The sequence below is a fragment of the Daucus carota genome, chromosome 3 (assembly GCF_001625215.2).
Source record: "Daucus carota subsp. sativus chromosome 3, DH1 v3.0, whole genome shotgun sequence".
In the NCBI taxonomy this organism is placed as follows: Eukaryota; Viridiplantae; Streptophyta; class Magnoliopsida; order Apiales; family Apiaceae; genus Daucus; species Daucus carota.
The window spans coordinates 60,640,915-60,658,179 of record NC_030383.2 but is presented as its reverse complement, the minus strand read 5'-3'; the positions used below and the strand labels follow the sequence as shown (position 1 = coordinate 60,658,179).

The 17,265-nt window shown below is 34.4% G+C and overlaps 2 protein-coding genes across 3 annotated transcripts; both read right to left on the bottom strand.

Annotated features, from left to right (window-relative positions):
* Positions 1 to 1,099: 1,099 nt before the first annotated feature.
* LOC108214846 (vacuolar protein sorting-associated protein 51 homolog) lies at positions 1,100 to 12,859 on the bottom strand. The gene is made up of 20 exons (XM_017387062.2): positions 12,500 to 12,859; positions 11,519 to 11,658; positions 11,244 to 11,298; positions 11,024 to 11,131; positions 8,950 to 9,048; positions 8,740 to 8,817; positions 7,033 to 7,110; positions 6,572 to 6,724; positions 6,305 to 6,405; positions 6,117 to 6,184; positions 5,279 to 5,352; positions 5,010 to 5,076; positions 4,579 to 4,697; positions 3,955 to 4,215; positions 3,716 to 3,832; positions 2,767 to 2,838; positions 2,622 to 2,672; positions 2,225 to 2,455; positions 1,971 to 2,150; positions 1,100 to 1,732 (listed from the first exon to the last, which is right to left on the bottom strand). Exons 1-20 carry the CDS (start codon positions 12,689 to 12,691, stop codon positions 1,631 to 1,633), a joined length of 2,346 nt encoding a protein of 781 aa, XP_017242551.1. The 5' UTR covers positions 12,692 to 12,859; the 3' UTR covers positions 1,100 to 1,630.
* A 1,917-nt stretch (positions 12,860 to 14,776) lies between these two features.
* On the bottom strand, positions 14,777 to 16,934 carry LOC108210596 (cytochrome c oxidase subunit 5C). Of its 2 annotated transcripts, none has more exons than XM_017381950.2 (2): positions 16,808 to 16,934; positions 14,777 to 15,295 (listed from the first exon to the last, which is right to left on the bottom strand). In XM_017381950.2, exon 2 carries the CDS (start codon positions 15,266 to 15,268, stop codon positions 15,077 to 15,079), a length of 192 nt encoding a protein of 63 aa, XP_017237439.1. In that variant the 5' UTR covers positions 15,269 to 15,295; positions 16,808 to 16,934; the 3' UTR covers positions 14,777 to 15,076. The 2 variants fall into 2 exon arrangements, with proteins under 2 accessions (XP_017237439.1, XP_017237440.1); XM_017381951.2 differs by having other exon boundaries at positions 14,777 to 15,288; positions 16,808 to 16,933.
* Positions 16,935 to 17,265: the final 331 nt, after the last annotated feature.

Genomic DNA, 17,265 nt, shown 5'->3' with positions numbered 1-17,265 from the left:
AGGGTTCTATGGTTCTCTCTCTAATGGTTCTCTCTGGAACCTGACCCTCTAATCTAATCTGCATGATGTTACTGTTTTCACAAGATTTAAAATTATTACAGAATGGGAAAAGAGAACAATTCTTAGAAAAGTTGAAGAACGTCATAGGAAAAAGCCTTCAAATCATGTCATAAAGTGTGGAAATTTAAATTCATATTATTGATCGACATATTTATTTACCATCAAATAAAACTTTATCATTTTAAGAAATGACAATTATTTTTATCACTTTTGCGGGTACAAGATTCACCTCTCAAGTCTCAATGTTGATCGTATTATAAAAATCAAATTCAATATCAAATGCACACCCTCACCATAATGATGATGAAGAGAAAAAGAAAAATAAATCTAAATTTGTTTAGATCCAAACTATTTTTCTTTAGACATTATCAATTTGATGTAGAGTTCTGGCAATGACTAAGAAGATAAGAAAGGGACGTTTACGTTGGTATGGACATGTTCGGCGCAAATGTAACTCAGCACCGGTTAGGAGAGTCGAACACATATCACTTCGAGGCAAGAGAAAGAGAGGTCGACCTCGGCAAACATGGGCTGATCAATTAAGTTTGGACATGGGAGCTCTAAATCTCACAGGTGATATGACGTTAGATAAGAATTCTTGGAGACGGCGTATTAGAGTAGTTGAGACTCAATCTCATGGTTTACAGAGATTATGAATATTGTGGTGTTATATTTTAAGGGTATGGTTCAGCTCAGACATTGATAGATGCATTAGCGACAGGAGGTTTGGAACATTGTGGAACTCTGTTTTGAAGACAAAGCTCGAATCATTCATTACCAGATATATTCACGATAAAGATAGGTCCCATGTGTCAGTAATCATGGCCAAAATACTATTTACATATATCTCACGCAATATGAAACAACCTCCCTACTCTTCCGCGTAGGGGTATGATCTACGTACATCTCACCCTCCCCGCGTAGGAGTATGGTCTACGTACATCTTACCCTCCCCAGACTCTGCTCTAAGCGAGATATACTGGGTATGTTTACTATGGTTTGATTTATGACAATGTTATTTATTTATTTATTAAAAAAATAAAAAGAATAACGTACGACAATTTCAAATACCATGAATACAAATATTTGGTCTATCTACTTGAGTTCTACAGATCGCAATCGGCAAAATACTACATGACAAGTAACAATATAAAACTGTAAAGCTACATGAGTGTAGAGATATGACAGAGGACTACTTAAATCAATTTGAAGATTCTGCAAATATTACAAAGACCACACGATGAGGAGAATAAATATAAACTTCTTTAGAGATGCTTTTGTTAAAGGAGGACGGTTTCAGGCTTGGGAAAACAGCTGCATCTTCACTCTCTTCAGACTAGTATGCATAAAAAACCAACGAGTCCAGGTTGATCACCAAAATACTTTGGGAACACATTTCTCCTGTTTCCCATAATAAGGCATCTCCTTTTGTTTTTCGGTAGAAAGATGGCAGATCAGACTTTAGACGGATCAGGTAATTGAGGAAGACATAGTAACCCAAATGACATATATGTAAGAGAATATTTACAGCACTGATTCATCCTCCAGTCTATGGGTAAAATTTTGGTTTCTATTCTGAACTCTTTTTTAACTTGGCATGTATAAGTTTGTCTAAAATTGGGGTCTCCAAAGGAATTGGATCAAGACATCGCTCCGCTGCAGCAACAATCACCTGCACGACAAGAATTTCCCACTCAGTTACAGCCACACCCGAACTTGGTTTAAATATAGAAGTAGCAAAAAATTAACTGTAAAAGTTACTTAAATATAGTGATTTTATTCAATCCTTGTTATTTGTGAAAATGCATGGTATTCCTTGAGCACTACGCTAATCAAACCAATCACCAGGCAATAAACGGATTCAAAATAAGAATCAAGGACCGACAAATCCTCGTCACCTTATATATTACCTCATCAAGCAAAAAATCTACAGCGGCTTCATCTTCAGTGATTTCCTTGAATATAATAGTCCTTAGGAACTGAGTATCCAACTGAATCTGCTGAAAGCCACTCCGGTTAAATGTGTGGAGCCTGACAAACTCTTGCAAACTCTTTAAGCAAAGTTTTAGGATAGTTGTTAGAACCGACCCCTGCAAGAAATAAGAAGCTAAGTGATTACTGCTCTACTGCTTAGAAGAGATTTTTCTTAAATCAAAATTCCTACCTGTGTATGTTCAATTTTAGTAAATATTTCCATTTTTTGCTTAAACAACTTTGCCAGATGGGTTTCTAAAAGCTGACTCCTAGCCCTATGTGTGTTTGAGCGGCCCATTCTATCATCTCTTAATGGATTACTGCGTGAAGAAGTTGTGCTTCCATTGCTGTCATTGCGGCGATGCTTCCGATGAGGGCCTTCAGGTAGAATTTGCTTTACTTCAGTTCCTATTACTTGTACCTGGCACAAGAATATTCATTAGTTTCGCAATCAATACATAATATAAAAGGATGCGTGCACTAGAGCTGCATAATATATATAACAGATTAAGTTGTATAATAATCTTAGTCTAGAAAACATGACTACCGAAACTGTAACAAAAAACACTAACAAGAACAGTACTCACCTCCTGAAGTAACAAATCAACAAACATATGAACTTCTCTGGGTTCCTTATGCTGGAATGAATACATATATATTTTAGCAAATATTGATAATAAAGCATCAAGCAATGTCTTTGAAAGTAAAGAATAATTCTACAACCGTACCAACCTTGGCCCAATTTGGCGTCATAAACCTATTTCTCAGAAGACCTGATATATTTTCAGTCCTCATTTTTATATACTGGAGAAAAAAAAGAACAAACATGAGTTTTTAAACTGCATGCATATTATTGTAACAATACTTATATTGTCATTAGTCATTATCATGTAAAACAGAACCAAGCTCAAGAATATAAATATGTGTCCAATGTTGTTAGTGACTATGCACATTCTAAACTCTACATAAAATGCAAGTCCAGTCATGTATTTGCCAGTGAAATAATCATCCTCAATTACTCAAAAAGTATCATGTCAGAATGCATGTTGACACAGATGTGAAGTTCAGTTATGGTTGCGAAGGCTGCCAACCATAATCATCGAAGGACTATTCATCCATATAACTGTGCTGCCTAAGAACTACTTTGACCTGATAACACATTCATATTTCATAGTTATCAAGTTGCCGACATGTCTTGATTGCAAGATGCGCCAACATGGTATATTGTGTGGTACTCCCTCTGTCCCAACCATTTCTTTACAGTTTCCTTTTTGCGATGTCCCATCCAATTCTTTACATTTTAAAACTTACCAAATATAGTCAATGGGTCCCACCACTTTCCCACTTTCCTCCCATTTCACACTACTTTTACTCCACTATCTCCCTTTTATACATTAAAAATCAATGGGTCCCACCACTTCACCCACTTCTCTTTCTCTTTTCCACTATTTTATACCTATTTCTTAACCTACATGCCCAAACCAAACATAAAGAATTGGCTGGGACGGAGAGAGTATTACTTAGTAACAGTCTAACCTGATTTAATGAGAAAATTATCGTTGGAAACTTAAAAAGTTCTTAAAGTCAAATATGAAGGACAAGAAGCCGGTGCGTTAATTAAAAAAATAATTATTAATCACATTATCATTTATCAACAATAGAGCATAGATCGGGAACATACTAGGTTCAAGAACTTTTCACTGGATAAATGGAAATTGCGACAAATTTCTGCAGGTACAAAAGCAGGGCCATATTCATGGCCTCTAGCACTACCTCCAGAAAAAGCAGCAGCTATTTCCTGCAAGATTGGTGATGAAAATTTAAACATGATAAAAGAAAAGTTCCATGTACAACTGTTGATTGTTGTATATTAAAATTCAATAACAGATACAAAAAATTGTTATTCTAGTTGCCACTTGCCTCTGTAATTCTTGGGACGGCATTTTGCTCAACAAAAAGCGAAAGTTGAGCCATCACAAGAACTACTCCGGGAAGAACTTTGTCTCCCTGTAATCCATCTGCTAATCCTTGACTGACCAATGAATACTTCCCAGAGAGTGAGTGAAAGCGTTTATCAAGTTTTCCAAAAAAGTCTTGAAATCCTTCTTGTACCCAGTCAATAATCAAGCTTTTCATATTCAGAAGTAGGCCAAAAGTTTCTTCAAGAAGCTGGCGGAAGTCCTAATACATACAGATCAACAAAAAACAATTAGAATGCTATAGTAACAAAAGCTGGAAAACAATTTCAAACTGAGAAAGCCAAAGAATCCCTCCTTGCTCCAAGAGATAATATATACTCCTTCCATCCACTAATCGTGTCCACATTTCCTATTCTCTGTCCCAAAACTATTGTCCACATTCAATTAATATAATGAAAAGGTTTTCTACACTAGGGGAGCAACTTGTATTCTTAATATTTTATTCTTTTCCCCAATTCATTATAGATAAATTTTAGTTGCTTCTGACTTGATGGTGTATCCAAATATGGACAAGAGGATTGTAACACGCAGCACAAACTAAAATGAATTCAAAGCTCAAGTTTACCAGTAATTTCTCGATACTGCCTTGGAGTACAGCTTTTTTACTGGCATCTAAAGCAGCTTGCAAAGAGTAGTGTTCTTCGGAATTCTCCTTCGGCCTAGATTGAAGTTTCGTAACAGGTTCTGCCAATTCAGCATTTTAAGAAAAAACTCTTTTTATTTCCGAAACAAGCATTACAAATGAGAAATTCGGAATGTTTAAGAAAAGACCCAGATAATGTTTTTTACAGATAACAAAAAATTATATAGACAACTTCTGTTTTTATAGTGCAACAGATCAAAAATTCAAAACAGTATAAAAGAAAATAATCAAGAATCAAAAGTCATTCATAATTCCCATCCGCTTCAAAATTCATATGTTTAATAATGTAAAACCTTTAACAAAATGATTCTCGCTTTAAAATCTAAACTCTTAAAAGTTCTGGTGTGACTTACCTAAGATATCAAGTAGAAGACAGGAAAATGCACTTGCAAGATATTTCTTGATAGCAGTGTGAGCAGCCTGAAACCATATAGTCATTAATCAATACCAGATGCCAACTTTACTATCTTTTCTGATATTCATGCTAAAATAGTAAAATACATTGAAAAATCAAAACATCTCAGAGATAGATAGAGAGCAACTTTGACTGCAGGACATGATTGTATAATACAAATGATGGATAATCATCTCAGATACAACTGAAAGACATGAAAAGAAAGACCTCCATAGCAAAAACAGGGAGAGAAGCCTCAGGTAAGACTTCATCCATCAGGAGCACATTGGTCCATACAGCACCTGCAAGTAATGATTCATAGTTGCACTCGGATTGGAATTAAATAAGAAACAAAAAAAGGAATTAAATAATTTCAAGGCTGAAACCAGATAACATAGCAGAGATCTCCCGAACCATATGAGAACAGCTAACAGTTATGATCAGAACTCACAAGTTAGTGGTAGAGGATTCAAAATGCTGGGCCACTTACTTTTTATATAATTATGGTCGGTATTCAAGCTATAAACCTATGGGTAATTTCAGTGTGTTTAATCATCTAACCAAGCTCGACATTGTCTTGGTTATGGCATCTAACCATCATATTACTTAATTTAGATAATAGTGAGATGGAGATTGAAACAGAAAAGGGTTATTAACTTGCATAGGAGGGATGAAGGATTAAACTTTGATACCATAAAAAGATTTACTGGACACCCAGAAAAGTAATGTTATGCGTCTTGTACAAGAAAAACAAAAGAAAGCAAAATCGAAGTGGTCTCCGAAATATGAAATATCGTTTCCTACATTGTGTGTGTGTGTGTGGGGGGGGGGGGGGGGGGGGGGGGGGGGTTATAATACTGGAATATTGTTATAACACTAACAAGCATGTGCCTATTTCCTTCCTTCAAGCTGTAACCAAAAAAAAGCACTGCTCTCACCTTAAAGTTGGAATGTTTTTAAGGGTCCCGATGACCCATATTTCTTAACCATAGCAGGTGATTAATTAAATGGCTAAATGAAGTAGCTTATCTAGCAGGAAACTTGTATGGTAGGTGAGTAAACTTACGTAGCATTTCCAAAAGATCTTCAACCACAACATGTTTCATGATATGATTTTGAATAGCGTCAAAGTGCCTACAAACCAAGCACGGTTTTCAGAAAAAAAAAGTCATAGGTTGATACGTGAGCCGTTAGTGAAAACATCAAAAAGGACCTTAAAACTTCTTTTTTTTTAAATGATAGTTTTACGCATACTTCATACACAGATCCTTCAGAAGATTAATTAATTGCTCTTTCGAATCAGGGAATATTGCCCCATAAGCACGAACAGCTTCCACAAGCTCCCGGGTAGAAGCCTAGATTATTATTTAAGAAGAAATATCTATCAATTTGTTAGGCAACAAAGAGCCGCATGAGCACAATGACAATCAAACTCTATCACAAGAAAAATAAGATAAGTTGGTATACGTAAACTGTAATACAATATTTAGACAACTACGATCATTTCATATTTACACTTACCCCATGAGCACTAGAACTTAGGTTAGGAGTATTTTTTTGTTCAGGATCTTTATCAAGATTAGTTGGTTCTTGGGTTGCTTCTGCAGATTCTAAATCCAAATCAACAAGGAACTGCTGTAGCTTTTCTAATAGTTTATCTTTCAAACTGTCAACCTGTAACATCAAGGTCAAATGTAGCAGTATCAATAAATGACATATTACACTTAGGTAAATTCCATGTTATGTCCTTTTCCGTGGGGCAAAAATTTGTTACAACTTCTAGATGCATAATAGTAATTGTCAACAAAACACCCTTTGGTTTGACAGTGTAACACCAAAGTAGACCGACTACATGATACATCAACACATAATCACAATTTGTCCAGGAAAATGAAGAGTACGAATGTAACAATAGAAGAAGGATATCAGAATCAAATAATCAAGCATATCTAGATCATAAAATCTGAAACCTAAAGCAGTACCGGGATATCCAATTGCTTCAATAGCATTACAGATTCAGCTCTTATCTGTATGGACTCAGAATCTGAAAATACTTTTCCCTGAAAGGAAGAAAGGAATGTAAGGCAATCTTTCTAATTTATCAGAGATCTAAAAGGAGGTGTATTGGCACTTGACAATGTCACAGGAAAACAAATTCACCTATGAGAATAAAACAATGACAGACTCTTTTAGAAAAAAGAAGAAGCTAATTGACAGACTTCAAATATTTTAGATAGTTTTAAAAAAAAAACCCTCCTGTAACGTACATCAAGGAATTCCAGGTCTAGATTAGGCTCAACAAGAGTATGCTCATCTAATCACTTAATTAGTAGAAGTTAAACACATTGTCACAGTGCTCGACTAGTCAGTTTCAAAGGGTCCACTGTAGAGGCCGAATTGTGAATTGTCGACTAGTCTGTAGACTGGTTCAAAATCCAGTCAAAATTAAATAATAATAATAGAAAATTGTATCTTTTACAATCCTATTCTACATGTACATGTTAATCTCAAATTTTCTTCTTTTTGCTTTTATTCTCATGGAATTGAAACCAAAATATATACGTTTGTTCTGTATGTGCAAGTGTGTATAAATTGATTATTACTGATATGGAATATAATGATGAACATAAACAAGTGATGTTTGTAATTTTCTTCTTTTCGTTTTATTCTCATGGAATTGAAACCAAAATATATACGTTTGTTCTGTATGTGCAACAGTGCAAGTGCGTAACTCTGTATAAATTGATTATTAGTGATATGGAATATAATGATAAACATAAACAAGAGATGTTTGTTCTCTATGTTTGTAATGTTTGTGATTATTAGTTATTACCGTATGTGATGATGATGCTACAAGATTTTAGGATTACCACGATGGACAGGGACAGAGCCATAAATCATAAGCTAGGGGGCAAATATCAGAAAAAGAGCAACTCTATATGAATTAAGGCATTAATAATAACTATCCTTTAAAAACCTCTACAACAAGACGTTTATTTTTATGTTTCACTATCTATATAAAAATATGTCACACTTGTAATTTCCTATACATATACCAAAAACCAAATATGGGCAGAGAACTCAGAGCTTTACAACATTATATGCCTAAATAATAATAAAACTAAAGGGACAATAAATATTACAAAAAATGTTATACTAAAATTTACAAGTGATCCAGCTTTGGACATTCTTGACATTAGTATCCTGAAATATGCAATAACCCAAGTTTTAAGGAAAAAATATCAAGTACACAAATGCTCACACACGTTTATATATAATATATGCCAATACCAATTGGTGGAATGATATCAATCGATACTTTAAATCATGGCTCCATCAGCAATAGTGTATACAGATACTGATATGAGAAAAGAACTCCAAATCACTCGAAGATCCAATTCCAGAAACCATAACACCCATTCCTGGAATTACTGGATGATTACTCCTTAATATATCTTGTGAAACATTTATATAATGCCTACTACAGACTACCTATAATAGTTTCCTCCAATTTTAACGATAAACCCTAATTATTATTTCTTATTTTATTACTACATATACTTCAAAAACTTTCTGATAACATACTTTCTTGCAAAATAGTTTTCATACAGGCCAATGCAGCAGTAAAAGGTAAATAGGAAGGCTGCAACAATCTATATGCAATATCATCAGAGAAGGAAAGAGCATACCTGCAAGTTTTTTATAATCACATGAATAGCTTCTTCAGACGCTCTCTTGCAATCCAGAAATGACGAATCTCCGTATGCCTAAAGAATTTCGGATAGTAATTTCTTGGAGGAATTAGTATTTTCATACACAAATATAAATATAAACCATGAATAGAAATGAAAGATACAGAGATTGGTTGGATATTTGCAGAACCAAGTGAGAAACTTAACCTCAAATATTGGCATGGCACCTTTGTACAACCTCACTGCATCAGCATAGGATTCAGATTCGATACACTTCCCAAGTCTTGTAGGTAAATCATAAATGAACTGCTCTTTTCCACATAAGATTAATTTTAGCAACTCATAAGTGGCGAGAAAATAAAGTTTACAGGATGTAAATAAAAGACAATATATATATTACTGTTACGTACATTCCATAAATAATTGTCCACATGCGGATCAATCAGAAGTTATACTAACTAAATTACATGTACTTTGTTCAACAAATTATCCAGAAAATAATACTTTGTCAAAAACAATTTATTTTTCGTGGAGGGAGTGAGGATTATGGTAAAAGACTATTGACGTTGGCAGACAAGTTTAAAAGTTAAAACCAACTTATATGCAGTGGGGGACTTTCCTTGGTCTTAGGTTAAAACCAACTTATATGCCCTAGGCCCACCCTAAAATTAAGGATTCTAACTAGTAATGTACCAAGTCATTATTAAAGTGCAGTTGTCACAGCGGTTATGCTTGTGTTTTTGCTTTAGTATGACCAGTGTTCGAATCCTATGACCCCTACCTTGGGCAGATATTCTAATTATAAGGTTTGGTAGACTAATATTATTTAATATGGCTAATATGTTTTTAATGGTGTGTGTCCACATATCTGACATAATGACAATCAAGTAAAAGCTTTGCTAGCAGATTTAAGTTGTGTAGTGGAGTTGTGGTTTGGTCATACGAGGCACATGGGTATTAAGATCCAATCTTTGCTACGACAGAGTTTTTCTTTCCCCAAATGATGGCCCTCTATAAATTTCAGTTATGGGTCCACCACTGCCTATAGGTCCAATTTAACATAATTGGTCTGTTTGTCAAATAATGACTTATTGATTTAAACTGACTTTCAATTAAAATTAAAAAAACAAGCCGCAAGTACTGATTTGTTCACTACTCCCTCCGTCCCAGCCAATTCTTTACATTTGGTTTGGGCACGGAGGTTAAGAAATATGTATAAAGTAGTGGAAGAGAGAAAGAAAAGTGGGTGAAGTGGTGGGAGTCGTGGGACTTATTGATTTTTAATGTATAAAAGAGAGATAGTGGAGTAAAAGTAGTGTGAAAGGGAGGAAAAGTGAGAAAGTGGTGGGAGCCATTGACTACTTTTGGTAAGTTCTGAAATGTAAAGAATTGGATAGGACATCCCAAAAAGGAAACTGTAAAGAAATGGTTGGGACATAGGGAGTATTTGTCAAGATCATAGTAGAGGTAAAAAGAAATAATATTACTCTAATGTAATTTATGGCCTTTTTGGGAACTTGGATTTCATTTGAAATTCTGAGGATTTGATCAAATGACATCTTTGGATACACAAAAAGGGTGGGATTTGAATTTCATTTTGAAATTCTGGACATACAAATACTAGTATAATGCTGAGAATTTGAATTGTCTCTTCAAATCATGTCATTTGAACTCCAAAATTTAAAATGAAATATTATGTTACTTTGTTATCAATTTTTATATTTGAAACCTTGAATCATCAAAATATATAGAGTAATTGTTGCCACTCCTATCCATTAACGCCGCATAAAACTCTCTGTTCTACTGCGCTTTTATCCTTTTGTAAAAGGTCATTCGAGCTTTTCCAGAAAGGAAGCATGGGTTACTTCACCGGTGGCAGGGAGAGTCAATTTACTACTAGTAATTGTCAATTAAAATACCCTAACATATAATAGCTTGAGAATAAGAATTTAGTTTTACTTTTAAGTCATGGAATATCTTCAACAAGTGATTTTCATATAAGCCAAACAGGCAATATTATGGTTTATATATCCTCTTCAAATCAAGTCCGCAAAATCCAACCACTTAACCTACTTCATTGCCCCCAACCCTTTCTCGTACCTCTATTGAAACAGAATGGTTTCATGTTCTTTCATCGATTGGTTATTCCTCTCCGTTTGTATCTCTTCCTCCAATTTTGGTCTCAATTAGTTCACAAGATTGAATGGAAGACAATTTCGAGTATAACAATGGACAGTCCGAGTATAGCTAAAAATATGGCTTAAAAAGCTGGAAATATTACCTGAATTTTACGCAGAAGATTACGTGTGCGGTGCAATTTCTCTATGTGTTCTCTCTTTCCGTACAGAGAAGTATTGACCCCATCACTTCTAGATTGCACAGATAATATCTGTGATTATAAAGAAGAAAATATTAAAGCTTTATCCATATGCAGTGTTCTTTCTCTCTAACTTAAATGACAATATGCAATCAATAGTAACATAAATTTATTTCTATATAACCTTTTCCAAGAGCTGCTCCATATTGACTTCCATGCCCACAATATTACTTTTCATTCTGAAAAATCAATTAGAACATCCATTACGGTTCGAGTTCAATCAACAGTTCTATACTATTTATATAAAACAATGAATTCAGGAAATATTATTACATACAACTAGTTGACAATTTTTTTTTGCTGCTAAATTAGAGAGCGATTTATTATTGACTACTACTTCTACAGAACTGCAATAGAAGTATAGAACAAGGAAATTATATAGTGAAGGGGTTACTCAACCTTTTTATTGTGTCTGTAGCACTTATAAATTTGCTGTAATTTTCATAGACTAACATCTGCAAGTCAGTGTCGAGATTCTTGATCTCAGCCGCCATTTCAACATGTTTTTGAAGTAATCCATTTAAATTTGACTTTTGAACCTGTAAATACAGTAACAGTTCAGTGAGTGACAACAAATTATAACCAATCTAGAAACCTAAGACACAAACAAAGCATTGGAGACTCAATTGCAACCCCTATTTGTATAGTCTTAGTTTTTTGTTGCAAAATTAACTCAGTGAGCATATAATCAAAACATTAACCTACTTCCCAATAGCCTTGCAAGTTTCAACGTAAAAAGAAGACAAAGTGTGCATAAAATGTCAACATTAACCTAAATCCCAATAGCCTTAAAACGTAAAAGGAAGACCACCAATACTGAAAATCGAAAGGTTCACTTCCTTTTTTTGAACTTCATTTAGTTCCATTCAGCTAGGCAGCCTCTGCGATATATAAAAAGATTTCTAACACTAATTTAATGTCAAGTAAATCAAGTCAATACCTCGCTTAACAGTGCTAATGATGCAGATGGCCTTGCCTAACTGTATTCCACTGTTCTAAAATATACAAGGCCAAATTTAACTACAATCGTATCAACTATCGAGTCATTTCAATATAGTAAACAAAGTTAAAAAATACACTGTATCAGTCAGGACAGATAAATAACACTACTTCTATTGAGGTTATTATCGATTTCTGTTCAAATAAAAGTAATATATAATTCTAACTAATCATTTAAATCCCTAACCTCCGCCTCATATCAATCACAACTGCTTTTATTAATCACATAATAACATGTATTTCTAATTCTAATTTTTCTTCTTCTTAATTTACAAAAACCAGCTCAAATTCGCAAACACGTAAACACAACAATGCTAATGCAATCAAACAAATCAGATCCACAAATCAGCGAAATTACAGAGCAGTAAATAGAGAGATTACGAGAAGATTCATGTACTGATCGGCATCGAAACCGGTGGTGTTGATAGAATCGAGCGTCACGTATCTGACAGATGCGTTACTGGCGTCAACTGAATCGGAATTAGAAGTAGAATTGTCTTGAGCGTAGAAGCTTGAGAGCAGATCTCTCATTCTCTTGGCTTTATCGTCTATTGGCGCGTCGACTACCTCCATTTCGGTGAGTTTGTGTGTATAGGTTGTATGTATAGGTGTGTGTAATGTGAGAGAGGAGAGATTGTGAGGGTGGTGGTGGTGGTGGGTTTTGGGGTGTTCGATCGGAGGTAGGGCTGCACATGGGCTGGGTTGGGTTGGTTTCGGCCATTCAAGCGACCCAACCCATTTAGTACGGGTTAGAAAAATTTAACCCATTAATCATAAAAAGAATTAGAAACCCAACCTTACTAATTGTATGACGGGTTGGGTTGGTTAGGGTAGGGTTGATCGGGTTGAAAATTTTGCAAGATAAGCATAATCCAAAATATGTTTTGCACCATTTTGTTGTATACAATTAGCAATAACATAGGACACTGCACCGATACAAAATATCAGGTGCTTTTAGAGTGCAGATATTCTCTTCATACTGAGGTGGACAGCTGAATCTTAATACACTAATAACTATTAAAAATCATGTTTCCGCCATGATATATAATCATAAGAACTAGCAATGTGAGTCGTTTGATTTGAATTATAAAGCTTTATTTCTAATTGTTTCTGCACACTGCACTACACTCACTGCACATCTTATCATCAAATAAGTAAATATAGTTCCGTAAGCAACCAAAAATATTTATCAGAGTGTTAAAGATATATTTTGACCGGGTTGGGTTGGTTTAGGGTTTTTAAAAGTCATATTTCGACCCAACCCATTATAAACGGCTCAACCAAAAATCAACCCAATTAACCCACGGTTTGGAATGGGTCGGGTTAGTCGGCCTAGTTCAAGGTTGGGTTGGGTTGGTTTGAACGGGTTGGACAACCCATGAGCAGCCCTAATCGGAGGTTACGGGGGAGAGAGCTGGGTTTTTTAATTTTCTGGGAAACAAGATGGATCTGTAGAAATTTGGGTGCGACGTCGTTTAAGCCGAGTTTAATCGATTAGCTTGTTGAACTTTAAATATTTTATGGAATAAAATTTGAATTTTAGAAATTACTCTGTCCTTGTGAGCTAATTGATTTTTAATATTTACATATTATAAAATAATGTTTAATATCTAATACAAAAATTACAAACTAAATCTACATAGAATTCAAGTCAAGTTTATATTCATGTTCGAGTTTTTGTTGATATTAATATATTCAAATCATTAAGGGGTCGTTTGGTTCGCGGAGCGGTATTGGGTTGGAATTAAGAATCGGTTTGGAGTGGTATGGGGTTAAGGTATCATTCCTGATATCTTGAGTTTGGTTGAGTGTTGGAATGAATGTATTTAATTAAAAATATAATCATGTTATTGATTAAATTAAATTATTTTATTAAATAAAAAATTATAAATATTTTTATTATCAATAATAACATTTATTTGTATCTATAAATATTTTATTTATTATTATTCATATTTAAAGAAAAGAATATTAATACTGATACCCATACCAGCATTTCATACCCACCCCTCTACTTAAGTTTTAAAATGTCATAATCCGGAGGTTTCAGCTATGGGTATGAAGATAAAAAAAAATCCAACCAAACACTAGATATGGGTTTGGCTGCTTTCATACCCATACCTGATTCCCCATGCCACCCAACCAAACCACCCCTAAGTATATCAAAATTTGGTGGTTGTGACTTCAAATTCAGAAAGTATAATTTATTAAAGTTTTTAGACTCATTTCAAACGTAGATTAAATTGAACTTCAATCTCAAAAATTAGTACCAAGTATTTAAACTCGAGATGGCAGCATCAGACTCGACTCGTACCCATCATATGTGTGATTTTTAATTAATTAAAATTTAATAAAAGAGCTTTTTGTATGAAGAAAAATGTAGCGCAAAATAATAATGAGGTGAGAAATAAGTAGATAAACACAATCACACTCCTATTCCAGTTACTTTGATCAAACTCTTTGGTTTCCAATTTTTAACTTGTCACAACCAATTTTCACAATACTAGACATGAAGATGGCTGTGTAACGAGCTCCCACAACTATTTCCATAAGCACTGCAAGACTACATAACAGGTTCAAAGCAAGCCAGTCCTGCCGGCTGCCGGGTACTTCCCAGAGACCACAGAACCAACATCAATAAGTTGAATCTGATGAACATATCATAAAGCAGAGAAGCTTCTTTAGAATCTTAATGTGTATCTTACAAAAAGGCAGATGTCATGCGATCTTTTTGATATAAATGGTGCTCTTTTTCAATAAAAATAATAATTTGCAAGGGTATCAGAAACAGAACCCGATACTTTACAAGTCTTTACAAGAGCAGTAGAAAATAACTAGCACCATACAAATGGATCTGTTATTCAATTCCGAGAGGGTTTCAGCTTCAAATGTGATAAAAGACAACAAAACGCAAAACATGCTCTAGGTGCCAAGTATGGTCACTTCGGCCGTCAGTATTCACTCTTCGACAACCACACCAATTTTGCCTTTCTCAAGAAGGTCGTAGAACGTTCTAGTTTTCTTCTGCTCATTCCAATGATGCATCTTCCATAAACCACCTGCACACATGCCAAGAACAGTTGCAATAACTATCTCCTTCACCACACTTGGTCCCGTCAAGGTAGCATGAGCAACCCTACCGCCAGCCATTTCACTTTGCAGTCAGAAGCCTGTAAACTAAAGAACTAACAACTAAAGTTACTCTTTACACTTGTAGTTCCAAAGAAGCAAGAATTAAAACATCAGCACTGTGTGGAACGTCAGCAAGTTAAAGACATGAGGTGACCATTAAACTAATCAACCCTAGTATGGAAAATAGAGCCTATGCTGCATCTATCTCACAGGAGTAGGCATAAATTCCAACTATTTTCTGTGTTCTCTTTTCACTTTTTAAGCTATGAAGTTGTCATATATAATAAAGTGATTGTGTTTTATTAGTAGTAGACAATATTATAAAATATGTAGGATCAACTTTTTTAAATAGGTCATGTTCGATTTGACAAGTTATTTAAGGAATTCACAGAGCAATTTTTTCTACCAAGAAGCTACACCCAACCACTCTTTTCTATAGCTAATCACATTAACCTTGCTTTTCATTATTTGATCAAATATCGCATGCTTATGTTTACAAGCCTAGCCATTTTTTGCAAGATAAATTTAATCACGGAGCACAACAATCCTAACACACTATATATTCATCAACTTATAATCCAAGGGGATAACTACAGCTCACCTCCTAGCCCCTTCTTCAACTTCATAAACTATGCATCAATTTAAACAAGATAATAACACCAACAACAAAGAAAAAGTAATCCGCAAAGCAAATGGCATCAAAAAAGCATCAATATACCTAATATGCATACCTAGGTAGACAATGACTTTTAATTTCTAATCAACTAGGAGGGTCCCGATATTCCCACATAACATAGAGCCTGTTTGGCTTAGCTTAAAATTGTGACTTATGACTTAACAAATTGTGACTTATGACTTAACGTGACTTAATATGATAAGCTAGAAACTTAAAATGTCTGTTTTGATAATTTTGACTTACTAATGACTCATGGGTTATTAAAAATGTAATAATGAAAAATAAAACAGATTTATGGGTAACTTTAGGTAACTTTTATCAAAAAAAATTAAAAATCAAGTCATTGAAAAAGTAGCTCAACCTAACTGCTCGCTTCAAATCAGTTTCGGGCTTATTCTGGCTTTAATCCAATTTCTGGCTTATTACACGAACTGACATTTTTCAGCTTAAAATCAAAATCGGCTTTGAGCCACACAAACATGCTCATATTCACATTGTCAATTTCTGTTAATACCCGAGAATTCGAAAAGAACTTGCTAATAAAATCCTTCCCCTTCAGATATGTTTCTAAATTCCAATACTCTATTCATTTCCCCAAACATGTTCCCACCAATTCATATTTACTCTGTTTTTACGAAACAATCAGCTAGATAACAATTATGCAAAATCGAAGATCCGTTCACTCCAAACAGAATTAAAAACAGCCAGTCTAGGAAACAATAACAGAAAACAGTTATTGCAACAAACAGTCAGCAACAAATTCCAGATCTATCAATTGAAACAATATGTATTTAATACAATTAAGCACGAAAAAAAGAGAGGAAAATATATGAATCTAATTAGTACAAGAAGATGAAACTGATGGGAAAGAGAGAGATGACCTGTGGATTAAAATCAAACCCTAGTCGCGAGCAAAATGAAAGCGTCGAGACCCGCAAAATGAGTATAGTATGGTGTCTGGGTAATAAAATGAGATTTGTAGTCAAATTTTTTTTTTTTTTTTTTTGTCACAAGATACTTTCTCGTATAACGAATTGTATCAGAATACAAGAGCTGCTGCCAGGAGTTTCTTTCGTTCAAGAAAGTTTATCATCTAACCCTCGGACATGCACAGATGACCGGGGACACTTAGACAATAAAGCTTTAATGTTCGATAAGAAAACACCCCTAAAGGTTCCGCTACCATCCTTTCTTCCACTCGCATACCCTGAAAAAACACAACAAAATAAAAGAACATAATAAGTTCTTACATACAATAATAAAATTCTTATAAACGATAATGAAAAAATTCAAACAAACTCATAATTTAGAAAAGTTTATGAAAATAATATAACTCTAA

What these genes read in the sequence shown, in the direction of transcription:
- LOC108210596 (XM_017381950.2), bottom strand. Translation starts at nt 15,268, where the DNA reads ATGGCTGGCGGTAGGGTTGCTCATGCTACCTTGACGGGACCAAGTGTG.
- LOC108214846 (XM_017387062.2), bottom strand. Translation starts at nt 12,691, where the DNA reads ATGGAGGTAGTCGACGCGCCAATAGACGATAAAGCCAAGAGAATGAGA. An exon ending in GCTACAGACACAATAAAAAG is followed by an intron (nt 11,299 to 11,518) that starts GTTGAGTAACCC and finishes TTGATTTTTCAG; the next exon opens with AATGAAAAGTAATATTGTGG. An exon ending in TAAGTTCTAGTGCTCATGGG is followed by an intron (nt 6,406 to 6,571) that starts GTAAGTGTAAAT and finishes ATAATAATCTAG; the next exon opens with GCTTCTACCCGGGAGCTTGT.